At 39.8% G+C, this 19,347-nt stretch overlaps 1 protein-coding gene across 1 annotated transcript in view; it reads right to left on the reverse strand.

Moving 5' to 3' along the window:
- Window positions 1-19,347, reverse strand: part of LOC147372837 (antigen WC1.1-like) — a 50,400-nt gene that overhangs the window by 23,486 nt on the left and 7,567 nt on the right. The window contains 3 exon segments of the mRNA XM_086402119.1: window positions 10,793-11,107; window positions 12,595-12,909; window positions 12,987-13,079. Coding sequence (XP_086258245.1) covers window positions 10,793-11,107; window positions 12,595-12,909; window positions 12,987-13,079 — 723 coding nt within the window.

Consider the following 19,347-nt stretch of genomic DNA (forward strand, 5'->3'; position numbering starts at 1 on the left):
AGAGGGATGGTATGGGGAGGGAGGAGGGAGGAGGGTTCAGGATGGGGAACACATGTATACCTGTGGCGGATTCATTTCAATATTTGGCAAAACCAATACAATATTGTAAAGTTTAAAAATAAAATAAAATTTAAAAAAATTAAAAAATTAAGAATTAAAAAAAAAGAGTCTTCTCCAACACTACAGTTCAAAAGCATCAATTCTTTGTTGCTCAGCTTTCTTTATAATCCAACTCTCACATCCATACATGACTACTGGCAAAACCATAGCCTTGACTAGATAGACCTTTGTTGACAAAGTAATGTCTCTGCTTTTTAATATGATGTCTTGGTTGTTCATAGCTTTTCTTCCAAGAAGTAAGCATCTTTTAATTTCAAGGCTACAGTCACCATCTGCAGTGATTTTGGAGCCCCCCAAAATAAAGTCTGTCGCTGTTTCCACTGTTTCCCTATCTATTTTCCATGAAGTGATGTGACCGGATGTCATGATCTTAGTTTTCTGAATGTTGAGCTTTTTCACTCTCCTCCTTCACTTTCATCAAGAAGCTCTTTAGTTCTTCACTTTCTGCCATAAGGGTGGTGTCATCTGCATATCTGAGGTTATTGCTATTTCTCCCAGCAATCTTGATTCCAGCTTGCGCTTCATCCAGCCCAGAATTTCTCATGATGTACTCTGCATAGAAGTTAAATAAGCAGGGTGACAATATACAGCCTTGACTTACTCCTTTCCCTATTTGGAACTAGTCTGTTGTTCCATGTCCAGTTCTAACTACTGCTTCCTGACCTGCATACAGATTTCTCAAGAAGTAGCTCAGGTGGCCTGGTATTCCCATCTCTTGAAGAATTTTCCAGTTTGTTGTGATCCACATAGTCAAAGACTTTGGCATAGTCAACAAAGCAGAAGTAGATGTTTTGATGATCACGTGATAGAACAAAAACCTTCAGAGAACTGAATTTATACAGAATATTTACTTTGACCAGAGTGAAATTAAGTTAAGTATTAATAAGAAAATATACTTAGCCATTCCTACTGAGAAAATTAAGAAATATTCTTCCAAAGAATTCCTGGGTCTGGAAATAACTTTCAAACTTGAAAATATTGTGAAATAATGGTAACAAAGATATGCTGTAACTAAATTCTTCCAATGCAACTAAAGTACTGTCTAAGGGAAATTTATACCCTAGATTTAGAAAAGAGGGGAGACAGAAAATGTAAAAATGTAAGCTTTCATTTAAGAAGCTAGGATATGAGAAATAAAGCCTAAAGAATGTATAAGATTGGAATTAATAAAGAAAAAAATAAAGTTAATCTAAAAAAGAAAGTAAGCGTAAGACAAAGACAACAGAGGAAAGCCGTTCAAACATGGCTCACTGAAAACTGATCAACACTGCGCAATACTAATCAAGAGCAGAGAGAAAAAACTTAATACCAGAATGAAAAGGCAAACCACTATAAATTATACAGATTTTTTGGTCATAGTTTTGAGGTGCAATATACACATTTAATGTGGATAAATATCCAGAAGAGTTCCAGTTTCTCCACAACCTTGTCAACATTTGTCTTTTTTTAAATTAGAGCGATTTTGACAGGTGTAAGATGACATCTCATTGTGGTTTTCATTTACATTTATCTGATGATTAGAGATGTCAGTATATTTTCATATACCTGTTAGCTATTCATATGTCTTCTTTGGAGAAATGGCTAGTCCCTGACTAATTTTTTTAATCAGTTTATTAGAGGTTTTGCTGCTGTTGCTTTTGTTTTGCTCTTGAGCTGTAGGGTTCTTATATATTTTGCAAATTAATCCCTTATATGATTTGCTATAAGGTGCCTTTTCACTCTACTGTTGTTTCTTTTACTGTCGTGCTGGTGTTCAGTCATTCAGTCATGTCCAACTCATTGTGACCTCACGGAGTATAGCCTGCCAGGCTCCTCTGTCCATAAGATTTCCCAGGCAAGAATACTGGAGTGAGTTGCCATTTCCTTCTCCAGGGGATCTTCCTGACCCAGGGGTTGAATCCATGTCTTGTGTGTCTCCTCCACTGGCAGGTGAACTCTTTACCACTGAGCCATCTGGGATAATCTCACTTGTCTATTTTTACCTATTCTTTTGGTGTCATACCCGTGAGATCATGAAATAATATATTTTTATTTTGAAATTATAAGTAAAAATACCACATATCTAAAGTGTAATTCCTAACTGGTGACAGTATTACACTCATACACAGCAAAATAAATTTATATGCAGTAAGGTTTTAAATATTATTTAGTGGAATTATAAAATCATTTGTAGAAAATAAACTTGATTAAAAGTTCTTTTGAGATGAAGAATGGCATTTGAAACATTGCAGTAAAGGCATAGTCAAAAAACTAAAACGTTACAAATTTGATCACATAACCTCCCATATACATATACAAACCTAAAATCATACACAAAAGATGGGGAAATATTTCCAAATAATGTAAGAAAAATGGTAAATTATGTTAGTTTATAGAGTTCCTAAAAATAAATAAGAAAATTTGTAAAATATTCTAGAGAAAAAATTAAAGATAGAGAAAGATATCTGAAACACCTATAAATATTTACTTATTAATCACCCTCCACATTCAATAACAAATATAAACACAGGCGTCTACAAAGGCACACACACACACTAACACACCCCTGAATGAAGGAAAGACCTTGCATACTTTAATTCCCCTGTGTTTATTCTATTAGGACAGTGCTTACACATTGTATGCACTCATTCAACAAGTATGGATGGAGAACATTTTCTAAATACCATGATAGTGAAGTGAAGTTGTGAAGTTGCTCAGTTGTGTCCGACTCTTTGCGACTCCGTGGACTGTAGTCTACTAGGCTCCTCTGTCCATGGGATTTCCAGCCAATAGTCCTGGAGTGGGTTGCCATTTCCTTCTCCAGGGGATCTTCCCAACCCAGGGCTCGAACCTGGGTCTCCCGCGTTGTAGACAGATGCTTTACCATCTGAACCACCAGGGAAGCTGGACAAATACCATGATAAGTGCTTGTTAAATATTTATTAAATAAATGAGCAGATGAATAAAATTCAGTGAAATATATTTTCTTTAAATCAATGCTAATCAACAAATAGTGAAGCAAATATAAATTAATGATAATGGTTTATGAAAATAAAGTGTATTAAAGAAAATTAGTCCATAAACAGAATAAATTTATATTTAAAATTTCACTTACATAATTTTTAATATAAATTTATTTATTTTAATTGGAGGCTAATTACTTTACAATATTGTTTTGGTTTTGCCATACATCAACATGAATCTGCCACGGGTTTCAGTGGAAAATTGTTAAATAGATTCTAAACTACTCTCATCTATTATTCAATATGACATACGCACAAGAGAATATTTCTGTAGTAAGAAGAAACTCTGTAAGGGAATATACAGATTTACCAAGTAGACTTCAGAAAAAGATAGACAAATAGCTACTGAGTAAAGCAAAACCCTCCTTGCTATTCTTTGGACCTCTGCATTCAAATGGGTATACCTTTCCTTTTCTCCTTTGCTTTTTGCTTCTCTTCACAACTATTTGTAAGGCCTCCTTGACAGTCATTTTGCTTTTTTGCATTTGTTTTTCTTGGGGATGGTCTTGCTCCCTGTCTCCTATACAATGTCATGAACCTCCGTCCATAGTCCATCCGGCACTCTCTCTATCAGATTTAGTCCCTTAAATCTTTTTGTCACTTCTGCTGTATAATCGTAAGGGAATTTATTTAGGTCATACCTGAATGGTCTAGTGGTTTTCCCTACTTTCTTCAACTTAAGTCTGAATTTGGCAATAATGAGTTCATGATCTGAGCCACAATCAGCTCCTGGTCTTGTTTTTGCTGATGGTATAGAGCTTCTCCATCTCTGGCTGCAAAGAATATATAATGAATCTGATTTTGGTGTTGACCATCTGGTGATGTCCATGTGTAGAGTCCTCTCTTGTGTTGCTGGAAGAGGGTGTTTGCTATGACCAGTGCATTCTCTTAGCAAAACTCTGTTAGCCTTTGCCCGGCCTTCATTCCTTACTCCAAGGCCAAATTTGCCTGTTACTCCAGGTGTTTCTTGACTTCCTACTTTTGCACTCCAGTCCCCTATAATGAAAGGGACATCTTTTGGGGGTGTTAGTGCTAGAAGGTCTTGTAGGGCTTCATAGAAGCTTTCATAGAAGCTTCATAGCTTCAACTTCAGCTTCTTCAGCATTACTGGTTCGGGCATGCTGCTACTTCTGCTAAGTTGCTTCAGTCGTGTCCGAGTCTGTGTGACCTCATAGACGGCAGCCCACCAGGCTCCCCTGTCCCTGGGATTCTCCAGGCAAGAATACTGGAGTGGGTTGCCATTTTCTTCTCCAATGCATGAAAGTGAAAACTGAAAGTGAAGTCACTCAGTCGTCTCCATCTCCCAGAGACCCCATGGACTGCAGCCTACCAGGCTCCTCCGTCCATGGGATTTTCCAGACAAGAGTACTGGAGTGGGTTGCCATTGCATAGACTTGGAATACTGTGATATTGAATGGTTTGCCTTGGAAATGAACAGAGATCATTCTGTCATTTTTGAGACTGCATCCAAGTACTGCATTTTGGACTCATTTGTTTGCTATGATGGCTACTTCATTTTTTCTAAGGGATTCTTGCCCACAGTAGTAGATACAATGGTCATTTGAGTTAAATTCACCCATTCCAGTCCATTTTAGTTCGCTGATCCCTAAATTGTCTATGTTCACTTTTGCCATCTCCTGTTTGACCACTTGCAATTTGCCTTGATTCATGGACCTAACATTCCAGGTTCCTATGCAATATTGTTCTTCATAGCTTTGGACTTTGCTTCTATCCCCAGTCACATCCACAGCTGAGTGTTGTCTTTGCTTTGACTCTGTCTCTTCATTCGTTCTGGAGTTATTGCTCCAATGATCTCTGGTAGCAATTTGAGCACCTATCAAATTGGGGAGTTCATCTTCCAGTGTCCTATCTTTTTGCCTTTTCATACTGTTCATGGGGTTCTCAAGGCAGGAATACTTAAGTGGTTTGCCATTCTCTTCTCCAGTGGGCCACATTTTGTCAAGACTTTGCACCATGACCCATCCATCTTGGGTGGCCATATTGGCATGGCTCATAGTTTCACTGAGTTAGGCAAAGCATGGTCCATATGATCAGATTGGTCAGTTTTCTGTAATTGTGGTTTTCAGTTTGTCTGCCCTCTGATGGAGGAGGATAAGAGGCTTATGGAAGTTCCCTGAAGGGAGAAAATAGCAAGGAAAGATAAGAAAGCCTTCCTCAGTGACCAGTGCAAAGAAATAGAGGAAACCAATAGAATGCAAAAGACTAGAGATCGCTTCAAGAAAATTAGAAATACCAAGGGAATATTTAATGCAAAGATGGGCTCAATAAAGGACAAAAATGGTATGGACCTAACAGAAGCAGAAGATATTAAGAAGAGGTGGCAAGAATACACAGAAGAAATATACAAAAAAAGATCTTCATGACCCAGATAATCATGATAGTATGATCACTCACCTAAAGCCAAACATCCTGGAATGTGAAGTCAAGTGGGCCTTAGGAAGCATCACTACGAACAAAGCTAGTGGAGGTGATGGAATTCCAGTTGAGCTATTCCAAATCCTAAAAGATGATGCTGTGAAAGTGCTACACTCAATATGCCAGCAAATTTGAAAACTCAGCAGTGGCCACAGGACTGGAAAGGGTCAGTTTTCATTCCAATCCCAAAGAAAGGCAATGTCTAAAAATGTTTAAACTACCACACAATTGCACTCATCTCACGCACTAGCAAAGTAATGCTGAAAATTCTCCAAGCTAAGCTTCGACAGTACATGAACCATGAACTTCCAGATGTTCAAGCGGGTTTTAGAAAAGGCAGAGGAACCAGAGATCAAATTGCCAACATACGTTGGATCATCGAAAAAGCAAGAGAGTTCCAGAAAAACATCTGTTTCTGTTTCATTAACTATGCCAAAGCCTTTGTATGGATCACAACAAACTGTGGAAAATACTGAAAGAGATGGGAATACAAGACCACCTGACCTGCCTCTTGAGAAACCTATATGCAGCTCAGGAAGCATCAGTTAGAACTGGACATGGAACAACAGACTGGTTCCTAATAGGGAAAGAAATACATCAAGGCTGTATACTGTCACCCTGCTTATTTAACTTCTATGCAGAGTACATCATGAGAAACACTGGGCTGGATGAAGCACAAGCTGAAATCAAGATTGCCAGGAGAAATAGCAATAACCTCAGATATGCAGATGACACCACACTTATGGCATAAAGTGAAGAAGAACTAAAAAGCCTCTTGATGAAAGTGAAAGAGGAGAGTGAAAAAGTTGGCTTAAAGCTCAACATTCAGAAAACGAAGATCATGGCATCTGGTCCCATCACTTCATGGCAAGTAAATGGAAAACAATGGAAACAGTGACAGACTTTATTTGGGGGGGAGGGCTCCAAAATCACTGCAGATGGTGACTGCAGCCATGAAATTAAAAGATGCTTACTCCTTGGAAGGAAAGTTATGACCAACCTAGACAGCATATTACAAAGCAGAGACAGTACTTTGCCAACAAAGGTCCGTCTAATCAAGGCTATGGTTTTTCCAGTAGTCATGTATGGATGTGAGAGTTGGACTATAAAGAAAGCTGAGCACCAAAGAATTGATGCTTTAGAACTGTAGTATTGGAGAAGGCTCTTGAGAGTCCCTTGGACTGCAAGGAGTTCAAACCAATCCATCCTAAAGGAAATCAGTCCTGAATATTCATTGGAAGGACTGATGCTGAAGCTCAAACTCCAATACTTTGGTTACCTGATGCGAAGAACTGACTCATTGGTAAAGACCCTGATGTTGGGAAAGATTGAAAGGGGGAGGATAAGGGGACGACAGAGGATGAGATGATTGAATGGCATCACTGACTCAAGGGACATGAGTTTGAGCAAACCCCAGGAGTTGGTGATGGACAGGGAGGCCTGGTGTGCTGCAGTCCATGGGGTTACAAGGAGTTGGACATGACTGAGCGACTAAACTGAACTGAAAGTAAAACTGTCTGCAATAGACTCAAATAGATATACTGAGAAAGCTAAGTAATCAGAGGAAACAGAAATTACAAACAAAACACCAAGAAAAAGGCACAAAAGCCTGAAACTGAAAGAAATATACATAAGTGTAAAATCTACCTGTTAAAAAATATCAGAATTAATGTATTCTTTCCACATCATCCTATCAAGCCTCCTACCCAATCTATACAGACATCCTCTGAGAAAGTGATGGCAGGATTTCTGCGAGGTGGTTACTCACTTTCAGGGTCAGAGACTTAACCACCTCCCACTTTCTGGTGCTTTACTGTAGGAAAAATATCATCAATAAAAGATTTAACAGTTTAATGCTTCTTTAGCCTTCAAGTGGAAAAGACAAAGAGATGAGGCAAGAGAGGCAAGGGGTGGTGAATGTATGTTTTTGAAATATCTATCACCACATTCTCTCAGGCAACACCCAGCATATCATTCAAGATATATCTGAATGGGTGTGTGTATTTGTGTATGTAGGAAAGAGAGAGAGAGAGAGAAGTTTTGCAGGGAATAAGCACTTTGGTTTGAATATCTGTCACCCCCCAACATTTATTTACTTCATTCAGCACTTGCTGTTGAAATCCCAATTCCCAGTGTAATGGTGTTAAGTGGTAGAACCTTCTCAGACTCTTCAAAAAGCAGAAGAAAAGAACACTGCCAAACTCATTTTATGAGGCCAACAAGGTTCTGATATCAAAACCAGACAAGAAATATCTCTGATAAACAGAGGGACAAAAATCCTCAACAAAGTATTAAAAAACATAATTCAGTCATGCATCCAAAGGATCATGCATGATGATCAAGTGAGATTTGTTCCAAAGGATGCAAGGATGGTTCAATATTCACAGATTAATCAATGTGATACACCAAGTAAACAAAATGAAAATGAAAATCATATCCTCTCGGTAGATGTAGAAAAAACATTTGAAAACATTAACATCCATTTCTGATTTTAAAAACCTCTATAAAGTAGATATAGAGGGATTATATCTCAATATAATAAAGACCATATGACAAACTCACAGCTAACCTCCTACTCAACAGCAAAAAGCTGAATATTTTTTTTCTGAGATCAGATGCAAGACAAAGATGCCTAATCACCACTTTTATTCAACATAGTTTTGGTATTCCTAGCCAAAACAATCCGGCAAGGAAAAAAAATAAGGACACACAAATCTGAAAGGAAAAGGCAAAACTGATGCTATTTGGAGATTTCATAATATTATATATAGAAAACCCTAAAGTCCCCACCAAAATCTGTTAGAACTAATACACTCAGTGAAGTCGCAAGATACAAACTTTATATACAAAAATCAGTTGCATTTTGACACAAATTGCCATAAGGAAAAGTTAAGAAAACGATTCTATTTACAGTTGAACAAAAAACTGATAAATTATTAGGAACAAATTTAACCAAAGAGGTGATAGTCCTGTACAATGAAACTCTAAGACACTGATGAAAGATAGTGGATTTTGTTATCAAAATTCCAAAGGAAATTTTCACAGACATGGAACAAACAATCTAAATTTTGTATGGAACCACAAAGGACCCTGAATAGCCAAAGCAATCTTGAGAAAGAAGAACAATATTGGAGGTGCCATGTTTCCTGATTTAAAACTATATTTCAAAGCTGTATTAAGCAAAACAGTATAGTGTTGGTATAAAAATGGGTGCAGAAATCAACAGAATAGAATAGAGAGCCCAGAAATAAACCCAAATACATACAGTTAATTAATTTTTGACAGAGGAACTAGGAATATGCAATGCCGAAAGGACATTCTCTTCAATAAATGGTGTTGGGAAAACTGGACAGCTACATGCAAAAAATAAAACTGGACCACTCTCTCGTAGTATTCACAGAAATTAATTCAAAATGGATAAAAGACTTAATCATAAGTCCTGCAGCCATAAAAATCCTGGAAGAAAAAGTTATAGACATCAGTTTTGGTGGTGGCTTTTTGGATTAGGCAACAAGAGCAAAACTAACTAAGTGGGATGACATACAACTAAAAAACTTCTGCACAACAAAGGATACCATCAGCAAAATGAGGAACTTAGAGGGCAGTCCAGTGGTCAGGACTCAGTGCTTTCACTGCCACGGCCCAGATGAAATCTCTGTTTGGGGAGCTAAGATCCAGTAGGGCATGCAGGTTGGTAAATATATAAATAAAGGGCAAAGATATCATGCTGAAAAATATTTTTTTAAAAAATGGAAAAACAATCTTTAGTATCAGAGAAAATATATGCAAAATGTATTTCTGATATGGGTTAATATGTGGAATACATAAGAACTCATATAACTCAATAGCAAAAGAATACAGTCTCATTTAAAAATGGGCAGAGGACCTGAATAGACATTTTTTCAAAGAAAACATACAGTTGTTCATGAAAAGGTACATGAAAAGATATACAACATTACTAATCATCAGGAAAATGCAAATCAAAACCACAATGAGATATCACCTCAGAGTTGTTTTTATCAAAAAGACAAGAAATAACGAGAATTTTTGAGACTGTGGCGAGAAGAGAAAGCTTGTGCACAGTTGGGGGGAAGATAAGTTGGTGCAGCCACCACGGAAAACAATATTAAGGTTCCTCAATAGAAACTCAGACCTAAAAATAAAACTGCCATGTGAGGTAGTAATTTCACTTTGGGGTATTTACCAGAAGAAAATAAAAACACTAACTTAAAAAGATATGTGCAACCCAATGTTCATTGCAGAATTATTTAAAATAGCCAAACAACATTAAGCCTTTTTTGATGGATGAATGGATAAATAAAATTTGCTATGTACATATATCCAGCCATAAAAAAGAAGAAAATCTTGCCATTTGCAACATGGGTGGAACTTGAGGGCCTTATACTAAATGAACTAAGTCAGATAGAGAAAGAAAAATACCATTTAATCTTATTTACATGTGCATTATTAAAAAAAAAAAAAAAACAGAAAAATGAGTTCAGAGATGCAAAGAACAGTTTGGTGGTTTCCAGAGGGTCAATGTGGTCAAAATGGGATGGGTGAAGGTAGCCAAAAGATACAAACTTCCAGGTCTAAAATTAACGTCATGAGGATGTAATGTACAGCATGGTGGCTACAGTTAACCCTGTATTTTATACTTGAGAGTAGGTAGGAAAATACATCTTAAAGTTTTCATCATAAGAAAAAAAATTGTAACTACATGTTGTGATGAATATTACTATACATGTGTTGATTATTTACCAATATGTACAAATACGTAAATACTATGTTGTACACTTAGGACTAGTACAATGTTACAAGAATTACATGTCAAAAATTTTAACAATCAAGGTTGGAATATGTGAATTAAACTAGTTCCATCCTTACCTGATTTAGGTTTCTCTGGTGGCTCAAACGGTAAAGAATCTGACTGCAATGTGGAAAACCGATTTTGATACCTCAGGTCAGGATGATCCCCTGGAGAAGGGAATGGCAACCCATTCCAGTATTCTTGCCTGGAGAATTCCATGGACAGAGGAACTTGGCAGGCTATACAGTCCACGGAGTCACAAAGGGTCAGACACAACTGAGTGACTAACATTTTTACTCAATGTCATCTTTGTGGACCTAAATTAAACTTAGATTACTAAAATATCACTTAGATTTTAAAATATCAAATCTCACTGCATCCTACAGGGATTGGGACAGACACACAGAAACATGTAGTGAGTCACCTGCACACGAAATATAGGCTTCCTCCTTTGGAGAGCATGAAGTGTAATTCCAAGGGTCAGAAGGACACTGCCAGAGAGAGGTGTCAGTTTTCTGACAGCGGATTCCATCCACCCATCGGGGTCTAGAACCTTCTCTGAGACCAACAGAAGAGTTGAGGGTTCCAGTGTCCCCACAGCCAAGCTGTCTGCAGATCATGGACACAGTGATGTCTTCCATGGGGCTGCAGCAGACACTGCCCCAGGTCCCGTTGTAGAAAACTTCCAGCCACCCAGCACACTGATGGTCCTCACTCACCATCCTGAGGCCTAGGAACTCTAAGGTTGAAAGGAGAGGAGACAGGACACAGTAAAAACTTTGCTGGATGTTCTAGGTTTTCCTTTCTTCTAGAAATAGTGAACATTCATCTCTGACCTTGTTCAAGAGATACCCACTAGATGACAAGACTAACATCGCCTCCCTTTTAACTGACTTTGTCCATTTGTGTCTGTCTTTCTATTTCTACCACAATGGTGTAGTGGAAATGAACTGAGAGGAAGACCAAACTTTGTGGGTGCTAGTGAGGGAAGGAAGCTAAATCCTGCTTCTTTACAAAATCTTTAGAGTATATCAAAGTGATGTGATGTAGATACTGGGGAGATAGGCAGAATAATTAACCCCAGAATGTCCACATCCCAACCTCTGCAACTTGTGAATCTGTTACCATATCTGACAAGAGGGATTTACAAATGTGATTAAGGTAAGGACCGTGGGATGGTGTGTTTAAGCTAGAATATTGTATTAACAATGTGAGCTGAGTCTAACCACATCCTTAGACCCACTGTCTTTAAAAGTAGAATACTTTTCTTAGCTCTGGTTAGAGAGAGGGATGTGACTCTGGATAATGGTTGAAGACAGGCAGCATTGCTGATCTGAAAATGGATGAAGGGGGCTATGAACCAAAGAATGTAGGCAGTTTCTAGAAGCTTGAAAAGACAAGAAACAGATTCATCCCTAAAGCCGCAAAAGTGATGCAGCACTGCTAAAGCCTTGATCCCAGCCCAGTGAGATCCATGCTGGACATCTAAGCTACAGATCAGATCAGATCAGTCTCTCAGTTGTGTCTGACTCTTTGCGACCCCATGAATGGCAGCACACCAGGCTTCCCTGTCCATCACCAACTCCCGGAGTTCACTCAGACTCACATCCATCGAGTCAGTGATGCCATCCAGCCATCTCATCCTCTGTCGTCCCCTTCTCCTCCTGCCCCCAATCCCTCCCAGCATCAGTCTTTTCCAATGAGTCAACTCTTCGCATGAGGTGGCCAAAGTACCGGAGTTTCAGCTTTAGCATCATTCCTTCCAAAGAAATCCCAGGGCTGATCTCCTTCAGAATGGACTGGTTGGATCTCCTTGCAGTCCAAGGGACTCTCAAGAGTCTTCTCCAACACCACAGTTCAAAAGCAGAAGTAAGGCAATAAACACATACTGTTTTAAACCACTAGTTGGTATGTTGTTACCTAAGCAAATGAAAACTAGTACTGTGGGTTTAAATTTTTTGTATGTAACTGGAGAGAGAGCCCTGCTTTCAAGAAAACCTGTGAGAAAAGGCTCTGCCAGGAAACACTGCTGAAAAGAAAGGACCAGAATCTCAGCTGCTGCAGAAGGAAGTGAAAGCACCTCATCTTCATATCTTCTGGAAAGACAGGCTCCATGGAAGGAAGCCTCCTTCTCTGGTCCTTTCAGCATCTCTCCCTCAGGACTCAGACCCCCTTCCTCCAGGGCCCCACCCCTCTCCCAGCCTGTGGACAGTGTGCAGCGCAGACCTGAGCAGATGACCCCGGCGTCCTGCTTGTGTCTGCAGTTGTGCTGCCCCCAGCCCCGGGAAGAGCACCTCCACACGTGGGACTCCTTTCCTATGCAGTTCAGGTCGTCCAGCCAGATGGGCCCTGATCCTGCCCCAGAGTGAGCAGACCCTGTGGCATTGAGGGTTTCTCCACAGCCCAGCTACCTGCACACCACGCGGGCATCGGCCAGGTCCCAGCCATCATCACAGATGGTGCCCCAGGAGCCCTGGTCAAGAATTTCCACTCTCCCGGCGCAGAGAACTCCTCCGTCCACCAGGCGGAGCTGTCTGCTGTCTGAGGAAGGAGAAATGGGACAATCGGGCGGTGACCCCAGGGGTTGAGAAGGGTCTTCTGTCCTGTGGGACCCTTACCTGGGCAGTAGGGGACGCTCTCCTCTGAGGCCGTAGAGCCTGCTGGTTCAGATACGGAGTCGTTGCACTTCGGCAGCACCTGGGTGTGATTTCCTGCAGAAACAGCAATGATCAGAAGTCTGGAAGGGTTGAATAATAAGAAACTGTTAAAGGAAATAATGACCTAGTGATGGAGCCTAAGATGAAAGTTGTGACCCAGTAATAAAGTTATCATAATCTTAGTGTTCACCTTCTCCAAGGAGAGTTCTGCTTCTGACAGTACCACAATTTCTGTTTTAACCCAAGTGTTGCTGTAAGAATGAGTTAAGTAAGATGTTTTGTCGCTAAATCTATCCCTGAGCTGTGCTTAGTCACTCAGTCTTGTCTGACTCTTTGCAACCCTATGGACTGTAGCCCTCCAGGCCCCTCTGTCCATGCTGATTCTCCAGGCAAGAATACTGGAGTGGGTTGCCACACCCTCCTCTAGGGGATCTTCCAAACCCAGGGATGTAACCCACGTCTCCAGCTTTGATGCTTTACCATCTAATCCACCAGGAAGCCCAAATCTACACCCAAGTAGAAGCAAAACAAAATTCTTTCTGAAGGAGTTCTACAATTTCTTCAATATCTATCTTTAAAACAAACACATATAAAATAGATCTCATGAAAAACAGAAAGGAAAAAGGAGATACTGGAAAGAATTTCCCAGGGTTTTCAGCTGCTAGAGTTATCTGACAGAGAATTTAAATAGCCATGATTAAAGTGCTTGTGGAATTAAGCACTTTTTGTGGAGAAACGCTGGGCTGGAAAATGCACAAGCTGGAATCAAGATTGCCAGGAGAAATGTCAATCACCTCAGATATGCAGATGACACCACCCTTATGGCAGAAAGTGAAGAGGAACTAAAAAGCCTCTTGATGAAAGTGAAAGAGGAGAGTGAAAAAGATGGCTTAAAGCTCAACATTCAGGAACTAAGATCATGGCATCTGGTCCCATCATTTCATGGGAAATAGATGGGGAAACAGTGGAAACAGTGTCAGACTTTATTTTGGGGGGCTCCAAAATCACTGCAGGTGGTGACTGCAGCCATGAAATTAAAAGACACTTACTCCTTGGAAGGAAAGTTATGACCAACCTAGATAGCATATTGAAAAGCAGAGACATTACTTTGTCAACAAAGGTCCATCTAGTCAAGGCTATGGTTTTTTCTGTGGTCATGTATGGATGTGAGAGTTGGACTGTGAAGAAAGCTGAGTGCCAAAGAATTGATGCTTTTGAACTGTGGTGTTGAAGAGGACTCTTGAGAGTTCCTTGGACTGCAAGGAGATCTAACCAGACCATTCTAAAGGAGATCAGCCCTGGGTGTTCTTTGGAAGGAATGATGCTAAAGCTGAAACTCCAGTACTTTGGCCACCTCATGCGAAGAGTTGACTCATTGGAAAAGACTCTGATTCTGGGAGTGATTGGGGGCAGGAAGAAAAGGGGATGACAGAGGATGAGATGGTTGGATGGCATCACCCACTTGATGGACGTGAGTTTGAGTGAACTCCGGGACATGGTGATGGACAGGGAGGCCTGGCGTGCTGTGATTCATGGGGTCACAAAGAGTTGGACACGACTGAGCAACTGAACTGAACTGACCTGAACCTAGCTTACTTTTACTAAAATGGACAATAACAGCAGAACACTGACAAATAGAAAAACACTGACAAATAGAAAAACACTGAGATAAAGATTAGATATATAAAATTGATAAACACCTATACTAACATCTAAATCCCCAAGAACAAAAAGAGATGCCAGGGTAGAGTAGATTGAAACTTTTAATTTATCGAAAGGAAAAAAAAAAATTGCCAATCTAAAATTCTACACTCAAAACCAGTCTCTCAAGGAATAAAGACCTCAAATGTGCCATTACCAAAATGCTGATGTAGGAAACAGCAGCCTCCATCCTCTTTTAAAAAAAGACCAAAAGGTAGACAGTGATCAGTAATAAAAACAGCTCCAGAAAGATCTGGAGTACTCTAAGAAGTTTGACCATGCCAAGACACTGTCATTTTGGTGGCATCATTCCATCCTTCAAACCAGCATCACTCAGAGTTTCTCTCACCAGGAGAGTAAGAGCAGACTGAGTAACCAGTGTCCCTAGCCTTTGGGGGCACCATATGAAAGTCCTGCTTCAGGTTCACTTCACGCAGACCTGCAAAGCTGAGCCAGTCTTATAGAGATGGCTAGGCATAAGAAAGAAGAGCAAAGGACCAATAGCAACCACATGGCAGGAGAAATCACAGTCCACAGTGACCTGCTCTGCAGACAGATGCAGCAGATTTTACCCCTGAAAGAATTAATAACAGCACAGATGATTGTTTCCAGTAGTCAGTTATGTATGGATGTGAGAGTTGGACCATAAATAAGGCTGAGCACCGAAGAATGGATGCTTTTGAACTGTGGTGCTAGAGAAGACTCTTGAGAGTTCTTTGGACAGCAAGGAGATCAAACCAGTCAATCCTAAAGGGAATCAACCCTGAATATTGATTGAAAGACGGATGCTGAGGCTGAAGGTCCAATACTTTGGCCACCTGGTGCAAAGAGCTGACTCGTTGGAAAAGACCCTGATGCTGGGGAAGACTGAAGGACAAGGAGAAGAGCAGCACAGGATCAGATGGTCAGATAGCATCACCAACTCAATGGACATGAGTTTGAGCAATAAACCATTGTTGGTCTCAGTCTTTGCTGCCTTCCTAGGCCTTCTCACAACCTGAGCACCTGCAACCATCATCTCCCCCCACAGAGGCACCTGCAACAGGCCCTTAAAGCCTAATGTGTGCACACCATTGGCTCTGGCCACCACCACTGCTGGTCATGATTTCTAGGCTTTGGAGCCAGAGGCACTATTGAGGATACCAACAACCATTCCAGTGATGGCAAGCCCCCTGCAACACTTGCAAAACACCACACAGTTGTCAATGCTGTGGACATCAGCAGCCTGAGCCAAACGGATCTCATGTCCTCTCAGACCCAGTGCCACCTTATGCCTCTGCTTTTGGCACCCTGCTGAACATTCCAGTGTTCCCCTACCCAGAGGTGAAAGGCTTTCCCTACTGAAATCATAATATAGACTCTGGTACAGATGACTGCTTTTTTAAATGTGCAGACATCTACAAGAGAATAAGACATCAAAAAGAATCAGAGAAGCAAAATCCCACCAAAGGAATACAGTAAACCTCCTGGGAAACTTATTCTGGGATGGTGGAGGAATAGGACAGGGACACCACTTTCTCCCCCACAAATTCATCAAAAGAACATTTAAACACCGAGTAAATTTCACAAAACAACTTCTGAATGCTGGCAGGGGACATCAGGCATTCAGAAAAGCAGCCTATTGTCTTCATAAGGAGATTTTGAATTTTTGCTTTTTGGTATTTATTATCAATTTTGTACCTATATTTAATAATTTTTGTGACTTTTTTTTTCTCTTTCTTTTTCTTCTTTTCTTTAACATTGTATTTTTGAAATTCCAAACTCTACTCTAGATTTTTAAATTTTGCTTTTTGGTATATTTTATCAATTTTGTACTTTTAATAACCCAATCTTCAGTACCCATTTTTACTTGGGAGAAAGATTACTGGCTTGACTGCTCTCTCCCCTTTGGACTCTCCTTTTTCTCCACCAGGTCGCCTGTGTCTCTTCCCCAACCCCTCTCTGCTCTGCCCAACTCTGTGAATTTCTGTGTGTTCCAGAAGGTGGAGAACACAGGGAACTGACTACTGGCTGGATCTGTCTCTCTCCTTTTCATTCCCCCCTTTTATCTTCCTGGACACCTCTGTCTCCTTCCTCCCTCTTCTCTTCTCTGTATAACTCCGTGAACGTCTCTGAGCAGTCCAGTTGTGGAGTGCACATAAGGAAGTGATTACTGGCTAGCCTGCTCTCTCCTCTATTGATTCCACCTCATCTCATTTGGGTCACCTCTAACTCCCTCCTCCCTCTTCTCTTCTCCATGTAACTCTCTGGGTGTCCCTCACTGTGGATAAACTTTTCATCTTTAACCTAGATGTTTTATCAGTGGTGTCGTATAGAAGGAGAAGTTTTGAGACTACTGGAAAAAAAGACTGAAAACCGGAAGCAGGAGGCTTAAGTCCAAATCCTGACTCCAGGGAACTCCTGACTCCAGGGAACATTAATTGATGGGAGCTCATCAAACACCTCCATACCTACACTGAAACCAAGCACCACACAAGGGCCAACAAGCTCCAGAGCAAGACATACCACGCAAATTCTCCAGCAACACAAAAACATAGCCCTGAGCTCCAATATACAGGCTGCCCAAAGATACTACAAAACCATAGACATCTCATAACTCATTACTGGACACTTCATTGCACTCCAGAGAGAAGAAATCCAGCTCCATCCACTAGAACACCGACACAAGCTTCCCTAACCAAGAAACCTTGACAAGCCACCTGTACAAACCCACACACAGCGAGGAAACTCCACAATAAAGAGAACTCCACAAACTGACTGAATACAGAAAAGACACCCCAAACTCAGCAATACAAACAAGATGAAGAGACAGAGGAATACCCAGCAGGTAAAGGAACAGGATAAATGCCTACCAAACCAAACAAAAGAGGAAGAGCTAGGGAATCTACCTGATAAAGAATTCCGAATAATGATAGTGAAAATGATCCAAAATCTCGAAAGCAAAATGAAATCACAGATAAATAGCCTGGAGACAAGGATTGAGAAGATGCAAGAAAGGTTTAATAGGACCTAGAAGAAATAAAAAAGAGTCAATATATAATGAATAATGCAATAAATGAGATCAAAAACACTCTGGAGGCAACAAATAGTAGAATAACAGAGGCAGAAGATAGAATTAGTGAATTAGAAGATAGAATGGTAGAAATAAATGAATCAGAGAGGAAAAAAGAAAAACGAATTAAAAGAAACGAGGACAATCTCAGACACTTCCAGGACAATATTAAATGCTACAACATTCGAATCATATGCGTCCCAGAAGAAGAAGACAAAAAGAAAGACCATGAGAAAATACTTGAGGAGATAATAGTTGAAAACTTCCCTAAAATGGGGAAGGAAATTATCACCCAAGTCCAAGAAACCCAGAGAGTCCCAAATAGGATAAACCCAAGGTGAAACACCCCAAGATACATATTAATCAAGTTAACAAAGATCAAATATTAAAAGCAGCAAGGGAAACACAACAAATAACACATAAGGGAATTTCCATAAGGATAACAGCTGATCTTTCAATAGAAACTCTTCAAGCCAGGAGGGAATGGCAAGACATACTTAAATCGATGAAAGAAAATAACCTACAGCCCAGATTACTGTACCCAGCAAGGATCTCATTCAAATATGAAGGAGAAATCAAAAGCTTTTCAGTCAAGCAAAAGCTGAGAGAATTCAGCACCACCAAACCAGCTCTCCAACAAATACTAAAGGATATTCTCTAGACAGGAAACACAAAGAGGGTGTATAAATTCGAACCCAAAACAATAAAGTAAATGGCAATGGGATCATACTTATCAATAATTACCTTAAACGTAAATGGGTTGAATGCCCCAAACAAAAGACAAAGACTGGTTGAATGGATACAAAAACAAGACCCCTATATTTGTTGTCTACAAGAGACCCACCTCAAAACGGGACACATACAGACTGAAAGTGAAGGGCTGGAAAAAGATTTTCCATGAAAATAGAGACCAAAAGAAAGCAGGAGTAGCAATACTCATATCAGATAAAATAGACTTTAAAACAAAGGCTGTGAAAAGAGACAAAGAGGGTCACTAAATAATGATCAAAGGATCAATCCAAGAAGAAGAAGATATAACAATTATAAATATATATGCACCCAACATAAGAGCACCGCAATATGTAAGACAAATACTAACAAGTATGAAAGGGGAAATTAACAATAACACAATAATAGTGGGAGACTTTAATACCCTACTCACACCTATGTATAGATCAACTAAACATAAAATTAACAAGGAAACACAAACTTTAAATGATACAATAGACCAGTTAGACCTAATTGATATCTATAGGACATTTCACCCCAAAACAATGAATTTCACTTTTTTCTCAAGCGCACATGGAACCTTCTCCAGGATAGATCACATCCTGGGCCATAAATCTAGCCTTGGTAAATTCAAAAAAAATTGAAAGCATTCCAAGCATCTTTTCTGAACACAATGCAGTAAGATTAGATCTCAATTACAGGAGAAAAACTATTAAAAATTCCAACATATGGAGGCTAAACAACAAACTGCTGAATAACCAACAAATCACAGAAGAAATCAAAAAAGAAATCAAAATTTGCATAGAAATGAATGAAAATGAAAACACAACAACCCAAAAC

Source organism: Bos grunniens, chromosome 5 (assembly GCF_055505025.1).
Source record: "Bos grunniens cultivar Pamir isolate PY7600 chromosome 5, Bosgru_T2T1.0, whole genome shotgun sequence".
NCBI lineage: Eukaryota > Metazoa > Chordata > Mammalia > Artiodactyla > Bovidae > Bos > Bos grunniens.